This window comes from Augochlora pura, chromosome 2 (genome assembly GCF_028453695.1).
Source record: "Augochlora pura isolate Apur16 chromosome 2, APUR_v2.2.1, whole genome shotgun sequence".
NCBI classification, from domain to species: Eukaryota; Metazoa; Arthropoda; class Insecta; order Hymenoptera; family Halictidae; genus Augochlora; species Augochlora pura.
Genome location: NC_135773.1, coordinates 10,385,383 through 10,407,929, shown reverse-complemented (window position 1 = coordinate 10,407,929; position 22,547 = coordinate 10,385,383). Strand labels below are relative to the sequence as shown.

General features: G+C 41.8%; 3 protein-coding genes across 6 annotated transcripts; 1 reads left to right on the top strand and 2 right to left on the bottom strand.

The window, feature by feature from the left end:
* Positions 1 to 3,319: 3,319 nt before the first annotated feature.
* Positions 3,320 to 4,547, bottom strand: LOC144478481 (uncharacterized). Its single transcript, XM_078196401.1, has 2 exons — positions 4,135 to 4,547; positions 3,320 to 3,604 (listed from the first exon to the last, which is right to left on the bottom strand). The coding sequence occupies exons 1-2, from the start codon at positions 4,498 to 4,500 to the stop codon at positions 3,320 to 3,322; spliced, it is 651 nt and encodes a 216-aa protein (XP_078052527.1). The 5' UTR covers positions 4,501 to 4,547.
* Positions 4,548 to 14,061: 9,514 nt separating this feature from the next.
* On the top strand, positions 14,062 to 15,164 carry LOC144477352 (EF-hand calcium-binding domain-containing protein 11). Its single transcript, XM_078195059.1, has 4 exons — positions 14,062 to 14,184; positions 14,252 to 14,347; positions 14,704 to 14,839; positions 14,903 to 15,164. Exons 1-4 carry the CDS (start codon positions 14,149 to 14,151, stop codon positions 15,061 to 15,063), a joined length of 429 nt encoding a protein of 142 aa, XP_078051185.1. The 5' UTR covers positions 14,062 to 14,148; the 3' UTR covers positions 15,064 to 15,164.
* Positions 15,029 to 22,144, bottom strand: LOC144477334 (ATP-binding cassette sub-family C member 10). Of its 4 annotated transcripts, none has more exons than XM_078195024.1 (17): positions 21,970 to 22,144; positions 21,551 to 21,702; positions 20,699 to 21,457; positions 20,228 to 20,485; positions 19,866 to 20,139; positions 19,548 to 19,771; positions 19,173 to 19,410; positions 18,827 to 19,095; positions 18,513 to 18,743; positions 18,244 to 18,455; positions 17,323 to 18,178; positions 17,030 to 17,256; positions 16,458 to 16,964; positions 16,188 to 16,379; positions 15,813 to 16,056; positions 15,577 to 15,716; positions 15,029 to 15,518 (listed from the first exon to the last, which is right to left on the bottom strand). In XM_078195024.1, the coding sequence occupies exons 2-17, from the start codon at positions 21,692 to 21,694 to the stop codon at positions 15,401 to 15,403; spliced, it is 4,893 nt and encodes a 1,630-aa protein (XP_078051150.1). In that variant the 5' UTR covers positions 21,695 to 21,702; positions 21,970 to 22,144; the 3' UTR covers positions 15,029 to 15,400. The 4 variants fall into 4 exon arrangements, 3 of the variants coding, with proteins under 3 accessions (XP_078051150.1, XP_078051169.1, XP_078051159.1); XM_078195043.1 differs by having other exon boundaries at positions 18,827 to 18,909; XM_078195033.1 differs by having other exon boundaries at positions 21,551 to 21,658.
* Between the last annotated feature and the right edge of the window lie 403 nt (positions 22,145 to 22,547).

The window sequence follows — 22,547 nt, the reverse complement described above, 5'->3', positions numbered from 1 at the left end:
ACCGCTTAATTAACTCGGCCGGCACGGTGTTTAGCGGATAGGGAAATGTTGACCGCGTTAGGGCCACGATACCCGAATGTACAGCTGTAACCGGCTGGCAAAGGTCCAACAGGCGTGTCTGAGACATTATACCCTCATAAACACGAATTTGTCATTCGGTCTCAACTGTCCGGCGCAGGGCACGCGTTCGAAATGACTGTTCGAATAAATTATCCCGTGACGCCACTCTACTCGCGACATAAATCCGTCCAGGCACCGGCAATTTATCCGAAGAGTATAGCCGGCGCTACGGATACGCGTGGATCGCGATACCAAGAAAGAAAGTTAACTAATTATCCGCCGTTTCAACGTCCGATATTATTTATCAGATCGGACGGCTATCTTTTGTCTCGGCCTCAATCAGTCCCGTTCCCCTCGTCTGGCTCTTTTATTTTAATAATCAACTATTAGCAGACTACGCCTCGCTTTGCTTCCCCCTCGAAGCATCGTCGATCGCGGAGTCTTTCTACCCTTGTACTTTCTCCTTCGCTTTGAAGCGGCCGATCATAAAACTTTTACCTCGTCGGAGAGGCCAAGAATCACTGTTACAAGTCCGTTCTATCCCCGTCATGTGATTTCCATCGGAGATTATCATTATTCTCGCGATGTGTTGCCGATAGGATCCGACCGTATCACTTCCGGCTTCAACCTCGCCGGAAAATGTTCAATCGTTAACGAGAAACCGATTCCCGCGTCGCGTTCGAGGAATCGTTTGACGTTTTCCACGGGGGCAAGTTTTTGATCGTCATTAACGCCCGTTTATCACGCTACGCGTTAATAGACACGGACGCGCGCGCGCGCGCGCGCGCATAGGCAGGGGCCGGCTCAACGTGGCCGCCTTTGATGAGCAACTGGAATTCATGGCATTTGATCTGAATTAGAGAGCCTTCCGGCACAGTGCCGTCCAATTTCTGTTGCAATCATTCATCGAGCTTTGAAACGTGTGTGTTGCCCTCTCGCAGGGACAAAGACGCTGGCGATAAACTTCAATTTGCGATATCACCGCGGCGATCGCTGCTAATTTATCGCGACAGACGACACGCTTCTCATTCGTGTTCCGTCCGCCGCATTCGCAAACGAACTTCGCCAGCGACCGCCTGAACAGCCACGGAGAAAAAAAATGGGCAAACGGCAAGGAACGATGTCTCCTATCTCTTGAGAGCTCTCTCTCTCTCTCTCTCTCTTTCTCTCTCTCTCTCTCTCTGTACGTCACGATTGAAAAACTAGCCGAGATATAAGTAACAACCCTTTTAACTCGTAGAACGCGTCCGTCCACGTCCGCGGCTTCATACGGCAGATCTCGAGAAGCGCTTTATCTCAAAGACGACATCGCTCACTAGTCACGGGAAATGGCTCGCGCAATCTTTTCCCTGAATGCCGGTTGTGAGTCTGCTCGACATTCACAGGATATTAAATGAAAACATTGGACAGTCTACCAGTCCGACGGAACCACCTAATATTTGCCAAGAACGATATCGCAAAGGAACCATCAGCAGACACGCGCTTCTTCTTTCTTTCTTGCTTGCTTGCTTGCTTGCCTGCGCCTTACCTTGCCTCGCCTTACCTTGCCTTTCCTTGCCTCGCCTGTTTGCCCGGTCGGTTGCTCGCTGCGCCGGAGTACCTGTTTCCACGAGGGCCTAACTTATATCCCCAGTAAACGTGAAAATCCCCGGGTCGCCGAGAAGGACGCGGGGCTCGGGGGGGGGGGGGGGGGGGGGCAGCAGAAGGCAAGCGAAATCGCCTTAAAATAATCTTGCCATTTCGCTGGTGCGCGCTGCATAATGCCGCGAGCCGGCGCGACGGCGCGGCGTGCTCGCCTTGCCTCGCCTCGCCGAATAAACCGGGAGATGAGTAGATTTTATCGCTATCAATTTACAATACAGCCCTCCGCGGCCAGCCCGGCGCTGGTCAACTAACACAAAACGGGTCTTATCGATCCCAGCCCCGATTGTTTGCTCAAATAGAGAGGCAATTTTATGGTTTATACACTCCGGCAAAAGTCATTGTTCCCCGCCTCCCGAGTACAAATGTTTCCATTTCCCGCGAATTAAACATCAGATACATTTTTTTCCCCCTACTAACTTTCCCGTATCTTTTATTCGGAGATGAACGCGATTAACACGATCACTGCCGTGTCGGATTTATGATTCGTCGACTATCTTTCAGAATATTTCTTCTAAATAATTGCATAAATCAAATTTCACTGGAATACGTAGGATCTCGAAAGATTAAGGAAGCGATGATTTTTGACTATGCAATTTCGTTTGTAGTATGGCAGTCAACGTGTGAACAAATCGATGAAGAAGTTCACGGTTGTTATTCTTTGATTATTAAGCCACTATATCATCACCGATAAACCAAGCGTCAATCGATACAAAATTGTTAACGAAACGGTTGATCTTATAGGTTCGAGTAACCATAGCCTTTCGATAAAAGAAGCATGCAAGCGATAATCCCGACTATTCGTCATCGCGCTCGCCGATTAAATATCAATCTATTGACAAATACGATCCCGTCGCGTCGCACGAGATAAACAATCAGCGATTGCCTGCGTGTCATGAGCCCTGTATAAAGTTTCATTATTGTTCCGTGGTGATATTATTAGCCCGACATAATTGTGCAATGAAAATCCTCTGTTAAAATCAATGAGAGCCCTCTGCATTGTTCGAGTACGCGGACACGAATGACATCGATGCCCGATTAACGAGGAATCACTGCCGGAACCGCTGGCTTCGATTATAAATGGAATGCTTCTTTGCCGCGAAAATCGTGACGTTAATTATTTTCACACCTGCCGGCGCGTTTTCCGCGCTGTGTTTCCGGTAAGTCAAGTGGCTCAGACTCGGTTCAAAGAAGGATTATCAGTGTTAACGATGCCATTTTGATGGAGCGTAGCTCCGTGCACGCGAAAATCCAACGCGAGTAGAGCACGCACGCCAGCTAGAATACCCGCGCCGGTGTTACGTGTAATTAAATCGACGCTGAGAGTCCACCCGTCGCTCTTACCCCCGTTTATTAATTAACGCGTTACGTAGGAAATTATTACTATGCGATAAAGCTGTCTGGAGGCCGAAAACAGTGTTTGCGACTTCGTGTTTTATTTATCGGTTATTTACCAGTTCATTCTGCCCGGAAGAATACGCAGCAATTAATTACAATCAAACATCGAATATATATATATCGTGTTCGGTTGCCGTTAACGCGTACGCGAGTCGGTTTGTTCGCTCTGAAATGAAATTATTTGGGACCCGTTCCGATTCTGGTTTCACTCGAAACACTTCTAATTGGCGCAGGACGACTCGCAGACATAAGATTCCTTCGGGAGTTTACTTCCGCACGGCTGGTTCTCAGATTTCCTTCCGCAGCACGTGACCGAGCCGGACGTCGACACGGAAGACGCATTGCTCTCGCAACTGTCCAAAAGTTTTTCAATCGATTCCGGAACGATCGGTTTAAATCTTCCGCCGAGTGCACGCGCGCCCCGCAGAATCGCCCTTTGCACCGCTTTCTCCGCCGCCTTCCGATCGTGCTTCATCCCTTCGATCTCCCTCCGCAGCTGGTACACCTACGCACACGTATTCTTTAACTCGGTTCAAACTCCACCTCGAATGGTATTGGTGCGCAATCGAGCTGAAACTTGGTAAAACTCGGACTTCGAGAGCGTAAATATTTACAAAACTAGAGCCGCTCCCAATGTTTTAATATTTTGAAAGCCCCATCTCCGTCTCCATACTGTCACTTCAAAGGAATCCAATCTAAACCCGTACCCATTTCTGATCTAGTGCCATTTAGATTTAAATCATTAAAGACGAATAATTGAACTAGCAAATTGAATTGAACACACGGCACTTCGTTCATTCATCTTCGCGACACCAATTAACTACTTGATAGAGTGTATTCATTCGTATTGGAATTCAAAGATACTAAACAAATTATTTCCAATAAAACACTGAACAGTATCCCAGAAAAATATTCCTGCAAAATCCACTGTTTGGCGCGCAAGGATAGACACGCAGTTTCATTATTATTTAGGCACCGACACCATTCGCGAGAGTAACCCGAAATTATTAAAAATTAAATAATTCGACACTCTACTTCGCATTCCAATTTCTCGATCCGATTGTTCTCGCATTTCGGACATCCTTTGAACTTTTTTTCTTTCACCACGCAGGACACCTTCTTCATGCACTTCGCAGACTTCTCGTTTCCGTTTCCGTTTCCGTTTCCATTTCCATTTCCGTTTCCATTTCCCGAACATACCGAGCCCTGGCCCGATTTCGGTTTCTTAGGTTCGCCGTTGCATAACATTATGTCGTCACTGCATTTCGATATCCTCCTGCTCTGCGTCGACGGACATCTTACGTCTTGCTTCTTTCTAGGCCTCCCGCTCGGACAGGGCACGCCCTGGACGAATTTTTTTATTATTTGCTTCGTCGGGCATGGCGTATCTTCCACTGGCATAGCCTCGTCGCTCGGTAACTGGGAATTTGTTCCGGCTAATATTGATACATGGTTGCGAAGATTAATGGCCGAAAGCTTGTCGCCTGAATCTGCCCCCTTTCGAGAGTCGAGCTCGACGCGATCGTCTCGATCGCGTGAACGCGGAGCACAGGTGTTTGCCCACGGGGAACAAGAGACACCGTACGTTCCTCACTTCCTCGTGTCTCGCTTTTTGAATGTCAACGTTTTCATGCGCAGCTTCTTCTTCGGCGGTTGGTCGATTCCACGAGCGTCGTCCGAGCGAATCGCGTTCGCGGAACTCTTGTCCAACTTGGACACGGTCGCAACGTCCGCGGAAGGTGTCAGGATACGATTAAACGTCGGAATTGGTGTAAAACGCGCCGAACCGGCCAACGTGGCCAGTTTGTTCTGAAACTCGATGCTGTCACGTTTCAATTTATTATTCTCTTCTTCGAGCCTCTCGATCTCTTTCTCGAGCTGTGCCATGCGTTTGTCCTTCTCGCTGACACGCTTGATTTTTCTTAACAGCTTCTTATTCCCCGTGGACATCTCTCGAAAGGGTTATGGTCGAAGAGCGAGGTAAATCGTGGTTGAGGAGCCCGGTCACGAAGCGATTACATTTTCTCGGCGCCACCTAGCAACTGCGAAACACGTGAAATAATCGCGCCGCTTTGCGTCTTCTTTGTTTCTTCGGTTTCATGTTTTCTTCCCCGCGAAGACGCAGACGGCGGTCACCGCGAGCAAACGGGGAACGCGAAAAAGGCAAGACGGCCAAACTTTCCACTCCGCGAAATGAATCCGTTATTATATGATATATATTAAACGATCGCGTGCGCGAGCCCACGCACCCCGCCGGCTTTTCCGCGATATTGCTGCCGCGCATTTTCCGACCTCCCTGCAGTGCATATTGCTTTTTATAAATGCAGACGCCGGCATGCAATGGGTCGGGTGAAATTCCGCGATTGAAGATGAACAAAGACAGGCGGAGGGCGACCTTTGCTCGCTAGGGCCGAAACATCCCTCTTTTTCTGAATCGGCGAACTAAACGGAACGTCCTCCGCCGTCGCTGCGAGATAGTCGCAATATTTTAACGCGACGTCGTAATAATATCGTTTACAAGGGGGTCCCCGGGGGGGGAGGGGGGGGGGGGGAGCAGTACTTTCTCGTGATCTTTATTCCATTAAAACGGGGAGTCCTTGGTACCGAGAGGAAACTTCGCCAACCAGAGAGACGAGGTCGCCCGACACGAACGCCTCCGCTATCCACCCCCGCGCTTACCTCTTTTTCAATCCGAATCCTTGCTGCAGTCGATATTAAGGAAATTTTAATGGGAACTCGTCGCATTAACGGATATTGGAACGTTCCGGTGCAGTCGATTTCTGAATTGCCACGGCACTTTTGGGCACTGGCGGACAAAATTGTAAGACGAACCATCGAGATTACGGTTTGATACTTTATCCGATTGTAATCGAGAAACCGAAAGTTTTCATAGCTAAATATCTGTTAAGTGAGCAAATTCGTCGCACAGAATTCCCTCAACCGTTTGCACTACGACAGCGTGCCAGACTCGTGAGATCGCCTGTCGAATGACCGATTTCACATTTATGATTTCATAATTATCGCGGTCGTAGAGCTGTTAACCGTGGAATATATCTCTTTACGCGGGCACGCGTTATTATAGAAATTGCGCGATACTTGTTAGTCGATTTTAGACTTCGATAATTTTAACGTTAGATACGAATGTTATTCGTTACTTCCAAATCGAAACTAAATTAAGTCATTCTATTATTAAATTCTAGGAATTAAAGTAAATGGGGGCATAGAAAACAGAAAAATTGCCTCGTTTTATCAAGGAAATGATTAAGGACGAAAAAATTGTATTGCAAAGGCTTGATTTATGAAAATAGTTCTTTCCATTGATTCAATAAGAGATCGATATTGATGCCTAAAACTTCGAACGCATCTAGGCCCTGGCATATTTGCCAGGAAACGGACAAGAATGCTAAACAAACGTAATCGATTACTGCGGGTCCCCGTTTGCCAAACAGTGTCCAGGTCTGGATTAGGTAAATAAATTCTGTAGTTCGTTTATCGAATTCCTGTACGGCGGGTCCTACGTCCAATTTCAACCCTTTGAAACAACATGTACACGCACCCCACGTCTCGTCTTGCCGTGGCGAACTGCAAACGCTTGTCGTCGGGGTCTTTGTACGTATTCACACGACGACGACGACGACGACGACGACGACGACGGCGGCGAAGTCCCGCTCGCACGGCGCACACATGGTATCCAACCGAATTTATTTAACCCAATTAAGGGACCCCGTCCAGAATCTTCGAGCGAGTGCGCAGCCAATTGAAAGTTACACGTGTTTTTGTCAGCCCTCATTTAACACCAGAGTTTGCTGGGAAACAAAGTGAAACCGGATACCAGAAACGGGCAGGAGAGATTAACAAGAGGAGAGAGATCGGGGAGAGAATATTCTGTAAATGAACAAGTGTTCGTTCCAAAAGGAAGCCCCTTTAGCTAGTAGACACGAAGGCAGGTAGGAGAAGCAGAGGAAACGGATACACTGCAGCTCAAAAGTTTCAAATCAGTACAATATTCCCAAAGTGTTCATAAAGGAGAAAATAATATAGTTCACTCTGATTTATTCAGCCACTGATTCATCCTATTTACCAATTTCATTTCGGCAGGCACTAGATTTTTTAACTAACAATTATTTTAACTTTATCATATTGTAATAATATGTCATCTTGATCTTGGATAAACCTCCTTAGAAGAAGGATAGCGATCTCGACGAAAGGAACGAAAAATTAAAAAAAAATTTTTTGAATCCAAGCTTCCCTCTCTTCGAATAGAAGCGTGCTAAACTTTTAAGTGGTAGTATACGTAAAACCATCTTCCTGCAGGTTTACACAACGATCCTAATGACTAGGTTCGATAACTAGGCACCAATAATGAATTTCCAAACGCTCGAACGATCATCTAACAGTCCGAAAGCCACATAAGTGGCTTCTGCGAATCATGAAAGTTATTCTAGGCAGTACTAAAAAGTTTGGAAACCCTGTAACTGCTGCTGACAGGTTGGGTCAGACCCTAACCCCTTGAAGCATCAACCGAGGTCCCTTCGAGGATATAGGTATTATATGAAAATGACCTGGCAAATCTTTGTGAGACTCCAACGTTCGAAACACAGACGATTTCAGTGGGACTGATAATGATCGGTCTCGCACATCCACCTGTGCCAAATAATTATAATCCTGTTAAATCGTAGCTTGTTCTAGTATTGATTTCATTGTGACAACTTAGCAAAATATTGATTCTCGTAGGAAAGCAATAAGCATGTAGAATAATTTAACAGGCATTTGTCCATTCTTTAGTATTAATTCGATGTTTAAATCAAATTGTCACATTAACAAATGGTGTTTGTTACGCGTTACGATATGCAATTAAACCATATCCGATACAATAACTAGAATTTTCAGACGCTGAGATAAACGTTAAAGCGAATGCACATGGTCCGTTCCATTAGAATTTTTATACAGGAACTTGTTTCCTTTCTGCATTTCATTTACCACGAGATGGACACTTTAATCAAGAAGCCAATTGAATTTCAAAGTGCTTATCATTCCGCTAACCAACTTTCCCAAATCCACTCGCGTTCCCCGCGTATCCGAAACTTCTTTGCATCCACGGACCACGAGAAACCACGTTAAGTTCCTTTCTCTATCGCGGGCAATACGTTTATGTTCTTTTTATAACCGACCATATATGTAACTATCCTTTGGAGAGAGAGAAATCCAATTACCAACCGCGCCGCATTTGGCGCGATACGAACGGACTCCATCCACTCGGACTTGCATCTATTTCGCATCAGGTGGAAGCCAATTGTGCTGCCCGGGTCAGGCCAATCGGGAGTCCCGCTCAATAGAGGTAGGCTAAATTATTATAATGTCGAACGAACAATGCATAGCTACGCGGAAATGCTATGCTAATGAATTGCGAAATTAAATCTGATTCTCGTTCTACATCGCAACGCTAAATACTTTGACATTTTTCACGAAGTCGGCGGACCACAATTTTTAAAGGCTGCTTGTATCACCTACGCGCGTGAACATAAGTGCTCTCATCAATTGATACGCTGATAATAGTTGGCGTTGAGGCAATCGTACTCCAATCACAGCAGATTTCGCCTGACTGTAATACTAAAGACTAACCGTGAAACAGCAATTCTATCGTGTTTTTAGAACTGTTTGAAAAGTGCAGGGATAAATATCACATATGTCTAGGTAGTAATAAACCAAGGACTTTATTGTTCTTCAATAAATCAGCTTGACAACTATGAATTCCTTCTTGCATATAAGATTTAAGTCATAGGTTGGAGCAAGTCGTTGTTATTAACCAATAAACAGCAGATTTTATGGATTCGAGAGAGAAATGAGTAGAAGGAGTATTCGAACAGTAAAAAGATTAAAGGAACGTAAGATCCGCAGTTTACAAATTAGTTACGAAGTCAGATCCGATTCCCGCCGACTCCGACATCGGCACGCTAACTGGTCGGAAATTTTTCGCTCGCTCCGCCCGAACGGATAACTCCGATTTGCAACGATAAACTCGAAAAAGAGAAAAGGAGAAGAAAGAGGAAGATATTGCTGCAGGCGGATAGTATCTCGACGAAAAAGAGAGCGTTGTTGATACAGCCAGGCATCCTCCGGCGTACAACTCGTCAATTACGAGACGCATAATGAATGAGCGCCTTCATAATTCGCGAAAAAAAAAAAACTTATCTCCTCGCCCCTTTAACGCGTCAACGGTTGCCGTCAACAGGCGCCGGTACGCTTCGCTTAGCCCGGGACGTAGTAATGATTCTACGGAACAGAAAGTAAATGTAGAAGACCCACCACCTTCGTATCTCCGCTATTTCTCGTCGCGACAGACCGTATAATGCGGCCGGGCCGTCTCGCGACAGCGAGCCGCGCCCGTATAGAATGTTCACCGAAACCTCGCGTCGACGATCCTCGACGGAAATTCAGAAGTTGCGTTTCCTTTTTCTTTTCCCAGATTTTTTTTTTTTTGCCCCCGGAGGGCATAATAGTGCTTACGCGACAGGCGATAAGGGTTTTACGCGTGAAAAACGGGTTCGAGGAGACGCGGGGGACACGGTCTTGGGCACGTTTTCCACCCCCGCAACAGACCCATTGAAACGCACGAACGTTATTAACAGCATTCGTAACCGAACCTCAACTTAATGGACTCAACGTCGAAGGATTTCATTTATCCGACCCGTGTTTTCTTTTTTCTGTTCCCTTTCTCTCTTTTTCGATGACGGCGACGACGACGACGACGACGACGACGAACGAACGGAAGAAGAAGCGGAGAGCAAGAGGTCCGAAAAAGGAGAAGACATTTGAGCGAGGCGTAAAGGTCTCTCCCTCGGGGGATGTATCCCGAATGCGAACGAACTAGAGTTCGGAACAACCCTGGCCGTGTAGTCGTGTAATATCGCAAACGCATTTATACTATATGCGTGCAATGTGGAAGAAATGTTCGCCATGCAGCCGTTCGCACACCATACGAGCCTTCCCATTGCATCGTGCACTAATCACGGTAAAAGCTGTAGCTCGTTCGCGTTATATCCGCTATCCGCCTGTGTCTTGCCTTACTTAATGGAAATATGAGAGGCGTTACACTCGTCTGGTGACACGTCTATCCCGTTTCTGTTTTATTTCTAGTAATACCGCGGGGACATTGTTCCACAAACACGGCCGCTGTTGTGTCAACACGCTGTGTCGACGTCTCGTCTCCTGGGCGACCGCGCGCGGCTCGCCCTCCCCACCATCCATGTTCGAAAATACGATCACGGAAAGGAACGCGGGGGTGTAATCGACGCCAGGCTAACTGGATGAACCACTTGCCGACACGGCGCTGTCTGTCGATCGTCGGATCTCGCGAAACTAGATCCAGTTTCGCAGAGGCTGCGCGATCCGCGACGCGGCGGTCGATGACGCTCGATGAGGACTCGAGGCGAAATCGATCGTTATCTTGGTCTCGCAATTAGCCGACGACGTCAGAGTCAATTAAATACGACTCGCTCTATCATCTCGATTCCGCGCGACCCCCTGTTTTCAGGACATACCGGCAGAGACGGCTGGTCTTGTCCACCTGCGCGCACTAGGGCAAATTGTGATTTATGCAGCCGACACGTTCGTCCGGCTGACGAAAGAGAATTGTGGACGTAATGAGTTATGGCGACTCCGTGGCCTAATGCAAATATATGGTCCGCGGGCGTGTAATCAGCCCGCTCGGTTGACGGTCCTTGTCGCCCGCGTGCTATCGCGATCACGTATTTCTCCAGAGGACGTGCGATCGCTAGTTAACGTTTTTTCCGTGGTGTTCGCGCTGGCAATCATGTACCGCCGCCTGTCTCCTTTATCCACCCCGGAACCCCTCATTCAAACAACATTGGCATATTTTCTGCGTAACTTCAAGGGTGAACGAAGGCCTAGACACCCTTCACCGACACAGACACAGAGAAAGAGAGAGAGGGAGAGAGAGAGAGAGAGAGAGAGCGCGCATGGGGTGGGGTGCGCGGCGATGCAGGGACAGAGCAGAATCGCTGCGAATGAATCTAACATGATAGCGAGCGCGCACGAGGTCTTGAATTTACAACCTTTCCCGCGTGCTTCTCTAATTTCAATATTTTTTAATTGAACTCGATGAGACGCGTAGACGCGGAACGCTTTAGCGACGCGTTCGAACGAGAGACGACGGAAGTCGCGGCGAATAAATCTCGCATTAATGCCCGAAGCTGTATATTTTCCGGTGGCAGTCGATTTAATTCGCAGCCGGGTCCCAATAAAATCGCGTCCGAGTTCAATAATAAACCGGAGCTAGTTTTGAAAGAGCGGCGCGCAGTCTCCGCGATAGCAAGGGTCTCTAGAGCTGTATGCTCGTTGAACCAACCCTTGATAGGTGCACTTTTGGGGTAGCCGGCAAGCCCCCTACGGTAGTGACTGTGCTTCAAGCCTCGAGTGCCCACCGAGACGCGCAAGAGCGAAGGGCTGCTGCGTACCGCCTATGTCACGAGACGAGCTACATCCAAGATGAAGTTTGAAATATTCCACGGCGCGCGTTTAATACGGCTTTTTTAAGAAAATATTTCTGCGCGAGCCGCGACCCCGACGCTTGAGGAATTCCGCTCGTTGGCACCGCACGATTACGCTCGAGCGTATTTCGAAATAGTTTTATCGAGCAATCATCGTCCAACTCGGCCTGCCTCTTTACACTCTTCAGGTTCGATCCTGGCGACGTTTATTACGCCCTCGCGTTCCCACAACAGTTTATCGCCATCTAAAAACACTGGGCTAATAATAATATGGTTAACAGTAAACCTTTCGTGACCGGTGAGAATGACCAGCTTCACATATTTCTTTCTTTTAAGATTGTTCAAATTATAAAGACATTTGTATAAGAAATTATTGAACGAATTTCTTAACTCTAGTCCACATTATAATAAAAGGCACGAAAAATCTACATAACTTCAGTCTTTGCATTCTTATAAAATAACCAACGATTTTAAAATGTCACATACTATCGCCGACAGAAAATATTCGATCGAAATCGTGAATATTATCGCGGACTAAATTATTTACAACATATAACACTGTAATCATTAGGAGGCTCCTTATTATCTATACTGTATTTTAAAGCACAACTAATAATTTTCTTTGAGCAGTTTTCGAACCTATTGGAATTATTATGCGATATAAATGGACTTTAATACCGCAAGGGAAACTTAATTTCTATCTACAAATATGTTGCGTTTTTCCATTCTGTAAGACCACTAACTAATTGAAAGATCTTTGTCTTTCCATTTAATGTTGAAGATTAACGTTCATGCTGCTCTTCGAGTTCCCTGCAAAATCTGAACAAAAAGCAATCGGGAATGCTGATATTTGAAAAAATCCCAACCTTAGCTGAGTAACGACGCGTATTTTTCATACACGGCAACCTAATAAAACAGGAATGCCGGGCAATAATGCCACGTCCCGTTTCGTACCGAAGAGAGTAAGGATACGTTCAACGCACCGGCCATTACGACGCAAACGGTCATTGGCTCATTTTTCTAGCATTGTGCGGCACGCATCAGGGATCTAGATGTCCGCTGTCGCAAACTACCGGTGCAAACTTATTCTTCGCGGTGGGATTCGAACGCTATCTTAGCAGTAAGTTATATGGGCTATCATAGAGTATCGGCCGATGACATAACGTCACCCGTAAGTCATGCTATTCAACCGAGATTGCCTGTACTTTGCGCCGGAAGCGCACATGTTTCAAAGGCGGCTTCTCGCCGCTTCTACAAAGGAAAAAAAAGCGGGAGCCGCGCCGTGCCGTCGCTAGATTCTCATCTGGTCTGCCGCGCGTCGTCCTGAGAATCGCGACGAGAAGGGTGATTACGAAAATTACTTAATTTATTCATGAAACCGTGATAGAGGAAGATGTTTGAAAGAACCGTCACAGTACCGAGGTAACTAGTGCTGGTGTAAATAAAAGGAAGTGCACACGTATCAGTAAAAGGGCAGCTTCGATTCACGTTATCTTCGGAATAACAATCATTTAAAAAATAGAATTTTTGTTAAAACAATTATATGCCATTCGTATAATGCAGGCGGAGCAACCAGTTGCTTGCAATTCATAGAATTTTATATTTTACTAAGGATTATCTTTTCAAACGGTAAAAGTAATTTTTCAATATTAAGTTTTCACATTATGTATTATTTTAATGGGCGATTCAATAGGAGGCAGCATAAACGCGATAACAACTGAACAACGATGATCTGATGCTGTGCTGTTCGACGGGCGACAATTTAAAATCGCGAGTCTGACGTCTAGTTTTCCTAGGACGCATTAGCACAGTTCTTCGTCGCTGCCTAGGCGGTACTGAACCAATGGGATTCCGAAGCCACAGTGATCGATACGAAACTGTCTGGACAGCCACACAGGTGCGAATTCGATCTCGAACCGATCCTGAACACGCGCACGAAGGTCTCGTTGAATTGTCGGGATAATGGATCGCGCGACGGACGATCACACAAGATGAACATCATTAGCGATATGAAATGTCGTCGGATGCGGTTCTATCGCCGGAAGGATACGCGCGAGAAATAATATCGCTTCTCCTCCGGCGCACGGGAAGGAAAAAAAGGAAGGCTTCAACGGCAGGGGAGAGGGCGGCTTAAATGGCGGGTAATTAAAAAACGGAACGCAAAATCAGCCGGGGTTTCAGCTCATTAGTTTTCAGCGGCAAAGAACGATGACAGAGAGCCGGCGAGAAATGCGACGACTGAATGCCGGATATAGCAGACATTATGTCATCGCGTGCATACAGTCGCGAGAAGGCACGCGTGTGCGTGTCCCGCGGCGGCGTTAATTGGCTCCACGATGAATATTACAAAATACCGGGCTGTTTGAAAGGGGGTTCCCGCTTTAATTACGATATAATGCGTGTCGGTCGAGTTCCCCTGCTGAAAGCCCGATACACACGCGACTCGCGACGAGCAACACCTCGCTTTCATCGGATCGCTTAATATGGAAGTCGCTCAAGGAAGTTTCGTTCCAGCTCAATTCACGCCCTGAAGGAAGATATGACGTCAAACGTCTACAAGGAACGCGCTAGGAAGGTAAAACACGAAGTAGGAAAAGAACGAATCACGAGAGCAGCGACTGTACGGTTCACGAACCCCGCAGGCTTTCGATTATGCTGATGTGGAGTCCGCTGGATCGCTGACTAAACAACAATACAAAATCGCCATGACCGCTGTTTTCGGATATTGCCCGGATAAAGTGATATTTTCAAACCAGTATTCATATGAAATGCCTCCACAAAGTATCCAACCATGTACTGACGAAGAGAGCAGTGCCTTTGAAAAACACAATTTTCTTAATGTGACTCTCCCACTTATAGAAACGCTCCTCAATGTGAACTTCCAGAATAGTCAGTAGCTGCCTCGACGTATTTCATATTATTTTTGAGAATATTGCTCATTGCGAAATGCGACGCTTAGTTATTTAACTTTATAGAACATGAAGCATGTTATTTGTCAGAGACACCACATAATAGTGTTGGATACTTTCCATACACACCTCATATTTGTCCAATGGACATAGTTGTTGTACTTTTCTTACTTCCTTGGTTTTAGATAGAAGTTGGACATATTTTTCGAATCAGGGATAGAATTTCCTATAACGAGTTCGAGCACCGGGTACTTGAGAAGAGTTCTGCAAATCATACACATGTCAATCCGGATATGTTATTCACTCTACTGGATAAGAATTGTATAACTCACTTATCTGGATAATTAACAGAAATACATAATTCGGTGAAAATTGTTTTTCTAGATAAAGGATATTTGGTAGTGGATGATTTCTGTTTGGCAAGCTCGTCTGTCGAACTAAATATTTTACCATCAGTATGGGAAATGGTATTCAAGGAATTGGATCGTCGTAAAAAAGGATACCTCGATGTCGATGAGTTTTCAAATGTATTGCCAGCAATATAAAAACTTACACCGAAGTAATCTAATTTGCAATGCAGTATAAATATAAATAAAATAAAAGATGAAACAATTAGTCTTATCACAAATAAAAAATGATTGCACAACCGTAGCACTAGTCGCTTCTTTATAAACTATTTAATTACAGTCCTTGGAAAATTGTACAAAAATAACAGTACGTTATAGATTATAATACAATCCATTCAATTATGACGTTTAAATCACGTAGTATCCTTGCAGACGATAATCTTAGTATTCTAGCACATTCTCTGAATACATGGCAAAGTTCGCCTCGAAGACAAAAATAAATATGCTTATGCAAACTTACGCTACGGGGAAATGCTCATTCTTCATGGGAAAACTCTTGACTGGCTAAACGATAAAAATGGGAGTCGATGTTTTGAATCAACAGATTTGGTTCGTCAAACTCTAATATTTCCCCTTCCGCCATCACGATAACCCTGAAACGAGCATTTTAAATAAGGACCACTGTGTTAGTTGTTGGTGCAATTATCGTACCTATCACAGTGCATAATTGTTCTTATCCTATGCGCCACAGTAATCACTGTGGCACTCTGGAAGAAAGACTTTATTGTCCCTTGAAGAAACTTATCCGTTTCTTGGTCAACGTTTGCAGTAGCTTCGTCAATACAGACAATCTATAGAAAATGATAGAGAAATTGGTATTATATAAAGTAATTAATAGAAATAAAAAATTTAAATGTTTGTATCTATAAAAATATTAATAAAAATACCTTGGCATTGTGCAAAACTGCTCTGGCCAAACAAAACAATTGCCTCTGCCCTGCGCTTAAATTACTGCCACACTCATTTAAAGTAGCGCCGAGACCTCCTAAACGGTATACTAGCGAATGAATTTTACATTTCTCCAATGCTTTGTATATGTGCAGATCTGGATACTGATTTAAAGGATCTAGATTCTCTCTTATTGTACCCGAGAAAATAAATGGATCCTGAGGTATAATAGCCAAACGTGATCTGAGATAATGACAAATATACTATATTCGAGTTCGTAAACTAGAAATACGGAGAACTGAATACTATTGTCCTCTATTACATGTGATTTGACTATCACTCTAAATCACTATCTAGTTAATATAAAAGAATACCTTAATGCAGTTAATTGCAATGTCTGTATGTTAATACCATCTATCAATATAGTTCCGGACGTGATTTCCGTTAATCTAAATAACGAAGCAAATAATGAACTTTTTCCAGCACCCGTTCGGCCGACGACTCCTATCTTCTCTGCTGGTCGAGTAATGAACGATATACCGTTCAACGATGGCGTCAAATGCTCTCTGTAAGATATACCTACAGTTTACATGTATATACATCAGTTATCTGAATAGCTGTTTTGAATTAATGGCTTATATTACCTATATCTTAATACAACTTCTCTGAATTCAACTACACCCTGACTTGGCCATGCATACGGTGGACTATCGCCGTTGTTAGGTTCAATAGCGATTTTCTCCAAATACTGTTTCACGCGTTCCACTGCGATCATCTCCCTCTCCGTCTCAGTAAATGCATTTACCACACCAGATAACAACCCAGTTATGGACAAAATGTAAGTAATAACAAGACCTATTAAGCCAGGGTCTGCAATGCTATACTGATGCTGTAGAACCGCAATATTGCTCACTCCAGCTAAGAGAACCACTGCCATGAGTTGCAGTCTTAATCCAAGCCATTGGCTGGCTGCAATCGACGCAAAATTTGTTTTTTGACTGACTTCCAATAATAGTTCGTTTTCTTGGCTAAAACGTGGCACAGTACGAAAAGCTCTTATAGTGGAGAGTCCGTTTAAAGTTTCATTGAAGTGAGCATACAAAGGTGAAAGAGCTGCACTTGATAAGCGCTTCAATTCTCTTGATGTTAATCTGAAAATTATTAATCGACCGATATTCTCTTAAGTTCAAAATACGTATAAGCAGAATCAATGTACCTGTAATGATTTTGAATCCAGTGATACACTGGGAAGAGTGGAATTAATATGAGCAGTATCCATGGTAAGCCGTAAGTGGCAACAATCATTGTAGCCAATAAACTAAATAATTGTGCGAGTAAGATATTAGCAATAAAAGGTAGGCTATCGTCAATTGTGTATGTATCAGATGAAAATCGATTGATAATCCTACCAAGTGGTTGAATATCGAAAAATATAGCTTTAGCCTAAAAGTATATTCTATATTAGCATGTAATATGAAATACCGGTTAGCTTTTGCTATAATTCCGTACCCGAATAACAATTTTTAAAAGTTGCTTGTGTATTGCAGTAGCTGCTTGAATCCCTCCATATGCAAACATAAATGCTCTCATCAAGGTAAATAGCGAATTTAATACAACTAATATGCCATAAACTATTAAATAATACTTTGTGCTCATATTATGATCTTCAAGGAAATATTCCGGCTGTAAACGATTTGACGACTCTGTAGTATTAATAGCTGATGTATTAGTATGAGTCACCCAATAAGAAAGCCACAAGTCCGTTATATTTTTAGAACTTTGCATTAAAAATATAGAGATAAATATCGAAACTGCCAAGTAGCCATTCATAGCCTTAACATAGCATGAATATACTCCAAGCCGTACAGTTCCTTTCTCTGTAAAATCTTCATCAGGCAAACATTCTTTACCATTTCTGTCAAACTGATTCGTCTCTCTTGGCAAATCATTTACAGAGGTGACATCTAAATCTGGCTCATAGGAGTCTGAAGATAATAAATAATCATCTATGTCAGGCAAAACCTCGCTAGGTTTACCTTGATTAACTATCCTGCCTTTAGACATATCGACTACCACATCTGCATGAATTAAATACTGAGTCTGATGAGTACACAGTAATCTTGTTTTGTTCTTGAGTAAACCTATAATAACATGTTCAAATATGTAGTTAGCGACTTTCGGATCTAAAGTCGCTAAAACATCATCCAACAAATAAATTTCTTTGTTTGCATAAATTGCACGTGCCAAAGAAATTCGTGTCTTTTGTCCTCCACTCAAAGTATTTCCTGCGTCACCAATAACTGTTAGATCCTTCTTAGGTAGGGAATTCAAGTCAGTGGTAAGAGCACATGCTTTTAAAATGGCCCTATTAAAAGAGATTTTCTAAATATTACAGTACACAAGTATACATTTGTATATTCTACTACTTACTTATATTTATTATAATCATAAGACTTCCCAAAAAGAATGTTATCTCGAATAGTACCATGTTGCAGCCAAGGATTTTGTTTAACGTATGCAAAACCCTGTGCAATATCACTTACTGCTATCATACCACGAACTTTGGTAATTTCGCTCAAAATACCATCTAAGAATAGTGACTTACCACTGCCCACTTTTCCCATTATCCCAATTAAATTCCCCTAGAACAAACCCAATTCAGTACATAGAACTATAAGTAATCAAGTGTATTTTACTACCTTGGGAATTGTAATATTAATCTCGTGTAGATTGAAAGTATTATTATCTTCAAATGTTACTGTTTTCCTAGAATCGGAAGAAGAAGATGGTGTTGCAACATTTCTAGGTAAATTTGAATCACTTTCTTCCTCATTCTGCTTGGTAGTTACACTGAACGTTACATTCTGAAGCATTAAATCTACTCCAGGTGGGCATTCTGAATAGTATGATGAGAGATCAGCATCTGGTAACTGAATTTAATAAAATTGAAATAACCTAAGTGTACATTGTTCTTTGATTTCAATTTCATCAATAGATGTCAATTTCCACTTACATCTAACATTCTCTGTATTCTTTTAAGTGACACCCAAGCTTCAGTAAGACCATTCAACACCCAGGGAAAAGCATTTAATGGACCTATGAGCATGTTCATCAGTGCCATACTAGTAAAAACTGTTTTTGCATCAAGTTTATTTCCAAGAAAAACATATGTTGAGAATGTTAATATAGAAATCAATACAGGTGTAGTGGCCCAAAAATAAACACACAGTGCATCTAAATATTTCCTCTCACTTAAATATTTGATTTCTTTTTCTCGTAATTCTAGCAAAAAATATAGTAAAAAATTATATATGAAGATAAACACCTAAGAATAGTGAAATATATTAAGATATACTAACTATTAATATTCCACATGAAATGATCTTCCCATACATTCAATTTAATCGCAGTTATTCCACGTATTGCTTCACCTACATATTTGACCCTTTGATCTTTGTACTCCATTAGTTTCGCGCTAAGCTTCCCAACTTTATTTGTTATTACTTTGTTTATTGGTATAAGAACTATTGCAAAAGTAACCCCAGCTAAGAACGAAATCCCTATTTGCTCATGCAAAAGATATAATGCCACAACCAACTGGAAAATGTGAATAAAAATATTTTACATAACTGATGACTACAAAAACTAAGATACTAATTATCAAATATTAACAATAAAAAGTTCTACATTTGTAGAAATAAAAACAAAACTATGAAACTATACTAAGAAATTACCTGCAATGGAATGCTCCAAAATGCGTGGAAACTTGGACAACTGTTAACTAATCTATCAGTATCCGTACTCATAAAATTGACAATCTCACCAAAATTAAATTGTTGCTTTAATTGAATGCTAGGCGATTGCAAAGTCTTCCTATATACCAAAGTAATGATCGTTGATCGAATTTTTAAACCAACAATAGACATCCAGAATGTAAAATGAGCATTGCAGAAAGCTCCTAAAATAATAATAGTAATTTAATATTTTTTACTCGTATAATAGACTGTAAATTTTATGATAATGTGCTTAAATGAGCATAAATTAATGCCTACCTATTAAAGCACTAATAACTATTAATGTTGCATATAGATATCCATATGAGACAGATTCATTTTTGTCTTCAACAAAACCAATTAATTTGTTTAATAATATTGGACCCACAAATAAACTACAGTCATTGATAAATTTTAATATTCCAACCGAATAAAATTCCCATCCGAAACACTTGTGTAATAAATGTAACAAAGTTACTTTCTTTGTAACAGTTTGTACATCTGTCTCCATCATTAATTCATGATTTTCCATTCTGTTATTCACATTGCTGGGCTATAATATATTGTTAAAAACATTCATGTCAGTATAAATAATTACGAATGTAAATAAAACATTGCAAATAAAGAAATATTAAATTTACCGTATTTTGCAAATGATAATCCAGTTTCTGACTGATCACGTTAGTGCTGATATATTCTGGTAGATCAAATAAATCATCTGAATGGTTCAACAAGCCATGAACGCCCTTCTTCATTAAGGGGTTTACCCAGTGAAATAAAATTTTAGAAGTAATTGTTACATTCTCCATAGCAGTCCCAAGGTAAGTTGGGTCTTGTTCCTCTGGGAATCTTACGTAAGAAGAATTAGGAGTATTCAACAGTGCAGTCTGTTCTCCTATCTATAAACATATTTTTTACTGATCTATAATATCTGTATTTACTTAATAACTCATAGTTTTAGATATCATAGCCATTTTGGTAACAACACACATATTCTACAACATATGTTTGAAATCTCTTAACTGATAAGCATGTAGAACACTATTTACTGATAATACTATGGACCAGCGTTATGGATCTATTGTAATGAAACAAGTTATATGATGACTTACTTCGTTAAACCTAGATGATCTTGCATCTTGTAAACTATTTTGATCTGGTATCAATGTTATTGCATAGAGTATTAGTAAAGTGACTACACTAATACTAAATCCCAATGACAAATTTGGTAAAACATCATTTTGTGAATTATATTTGACATGACTCCTTAATAATAGTATAGAGACAACAATTAGCAGAAATACCAAGGTTCGAATAGATACAGGCCCACGTGGGTTAAAATTTCTGCCACTTCTCAAACTTAATACAAAACAAAAATGAATAACCCATGCTAATCCTTCAGTACCTGCCACTAGATAATCAATAGGATTGGCAGATGTTACACTATTATTAACAGCATCTAACTCTGGACTGTAATCTTGCGTAATAGAGGTAACAAAAGATTTGGTTGCATTTTGGATATTACTCTTTGGAAAAAGTATTGATTTTGTATAATCAATAGTATAATTTAGTCCATCTTTTATGTGATCTATTATGCTTGGCGCATTTAAGACTGATTCTGAATTATTATTTGATATCATGACTGATTCTTGTGGCATTAAATTATTATCAGGTGGAACATGGTTTGATGAAGAACTTGTAGTACTAGTAAGTATAACGTATGCTCTAATTATAGGAAGAACCACAAGGCACAATACTATAAAAATTCTCAAGTTAATGATAGCATTAGAACCATGATAACCATTAAACTGTGAATGTCTCTTTCCACAATGATATGCGGATACCATTGCAATACAGACTAAAACTGGGATCTGAAAGTTATAAGAAAAATATTGAATAAATATAAAATTACCAAAATCTGTGAAACATATGTATTATATATTAAACTGCTAATGTTAAATCACCTGAAGGAATAGTTGTTGAAAGCATACATCAAGATCATGTGTTTCTGGATTCAATGGCTTAATGCCTCCATTATAACCACATAATTCTGTCCAATTCCAGTGCCATGACTGTTCCATATCATCAGATAACCAATTACTATCCATATCTTAAGCTACAAAAAATGTAAGCTGGAAATAGGACTGTGCACGTTTGTAAATACATAAGGATTTTTAAAGTGAAATTCACTTTATACTTGAACTATATAGAATGTTTTGTATATTTACTTTGATAATAAAAATGATAATTATTACGCTAGAATCTTTGTCATTTCAAGTATCATTCTAATTTAGATAACAATTTAAATAAACGTATGTAACTCTTTCTAAAATATTTTATGTACATTACATAGTTCCAAAAACTATTACAGAAGCTAACTCACCCGTTATATTACATATATCCTACTATGTGTACATAATACAATATATTTAATTTGATACACATTTCGCGGAGTTCATCTACAACAAGCTAAGTGGCATACAGTAACAACCACAACTCTTCAACGTCTGCGTTTGTTTTCCTCCCTAATTGCAAGTTGCTGAGCAGCGCGCGCATCCCACATCCCAATGTAAGAGAAAAAAAGAAAGAGAACGAGAATGTCCAAACGAATAAGAAACCTACTGGTCACATTCTATCGTACTCATAGTGTCACTCTCTTTACGCATTCGTTTTTGGGCGCTATATTTGAGACACGCGACGATAAAATTCAATTTGTAAAAGAACTTCAAATAATAAAATCTTTTACCTCGTAGGATTCTTGATTACATCATTTAATGTATTTACGAATGATGCTTAATGTGTATGCACGTTAAATAATATGGACAAGAATCCTACAAGGCAATAAGTTTCATTATTCGAAGCTCTTTTACAAATTGAATTTCGCTCCGTGTGCTCAGATGCGCGAAAAGAATGGAACCATAAGACAGAAATGTGAGATAAGCTACATCATTCGTCGACGTT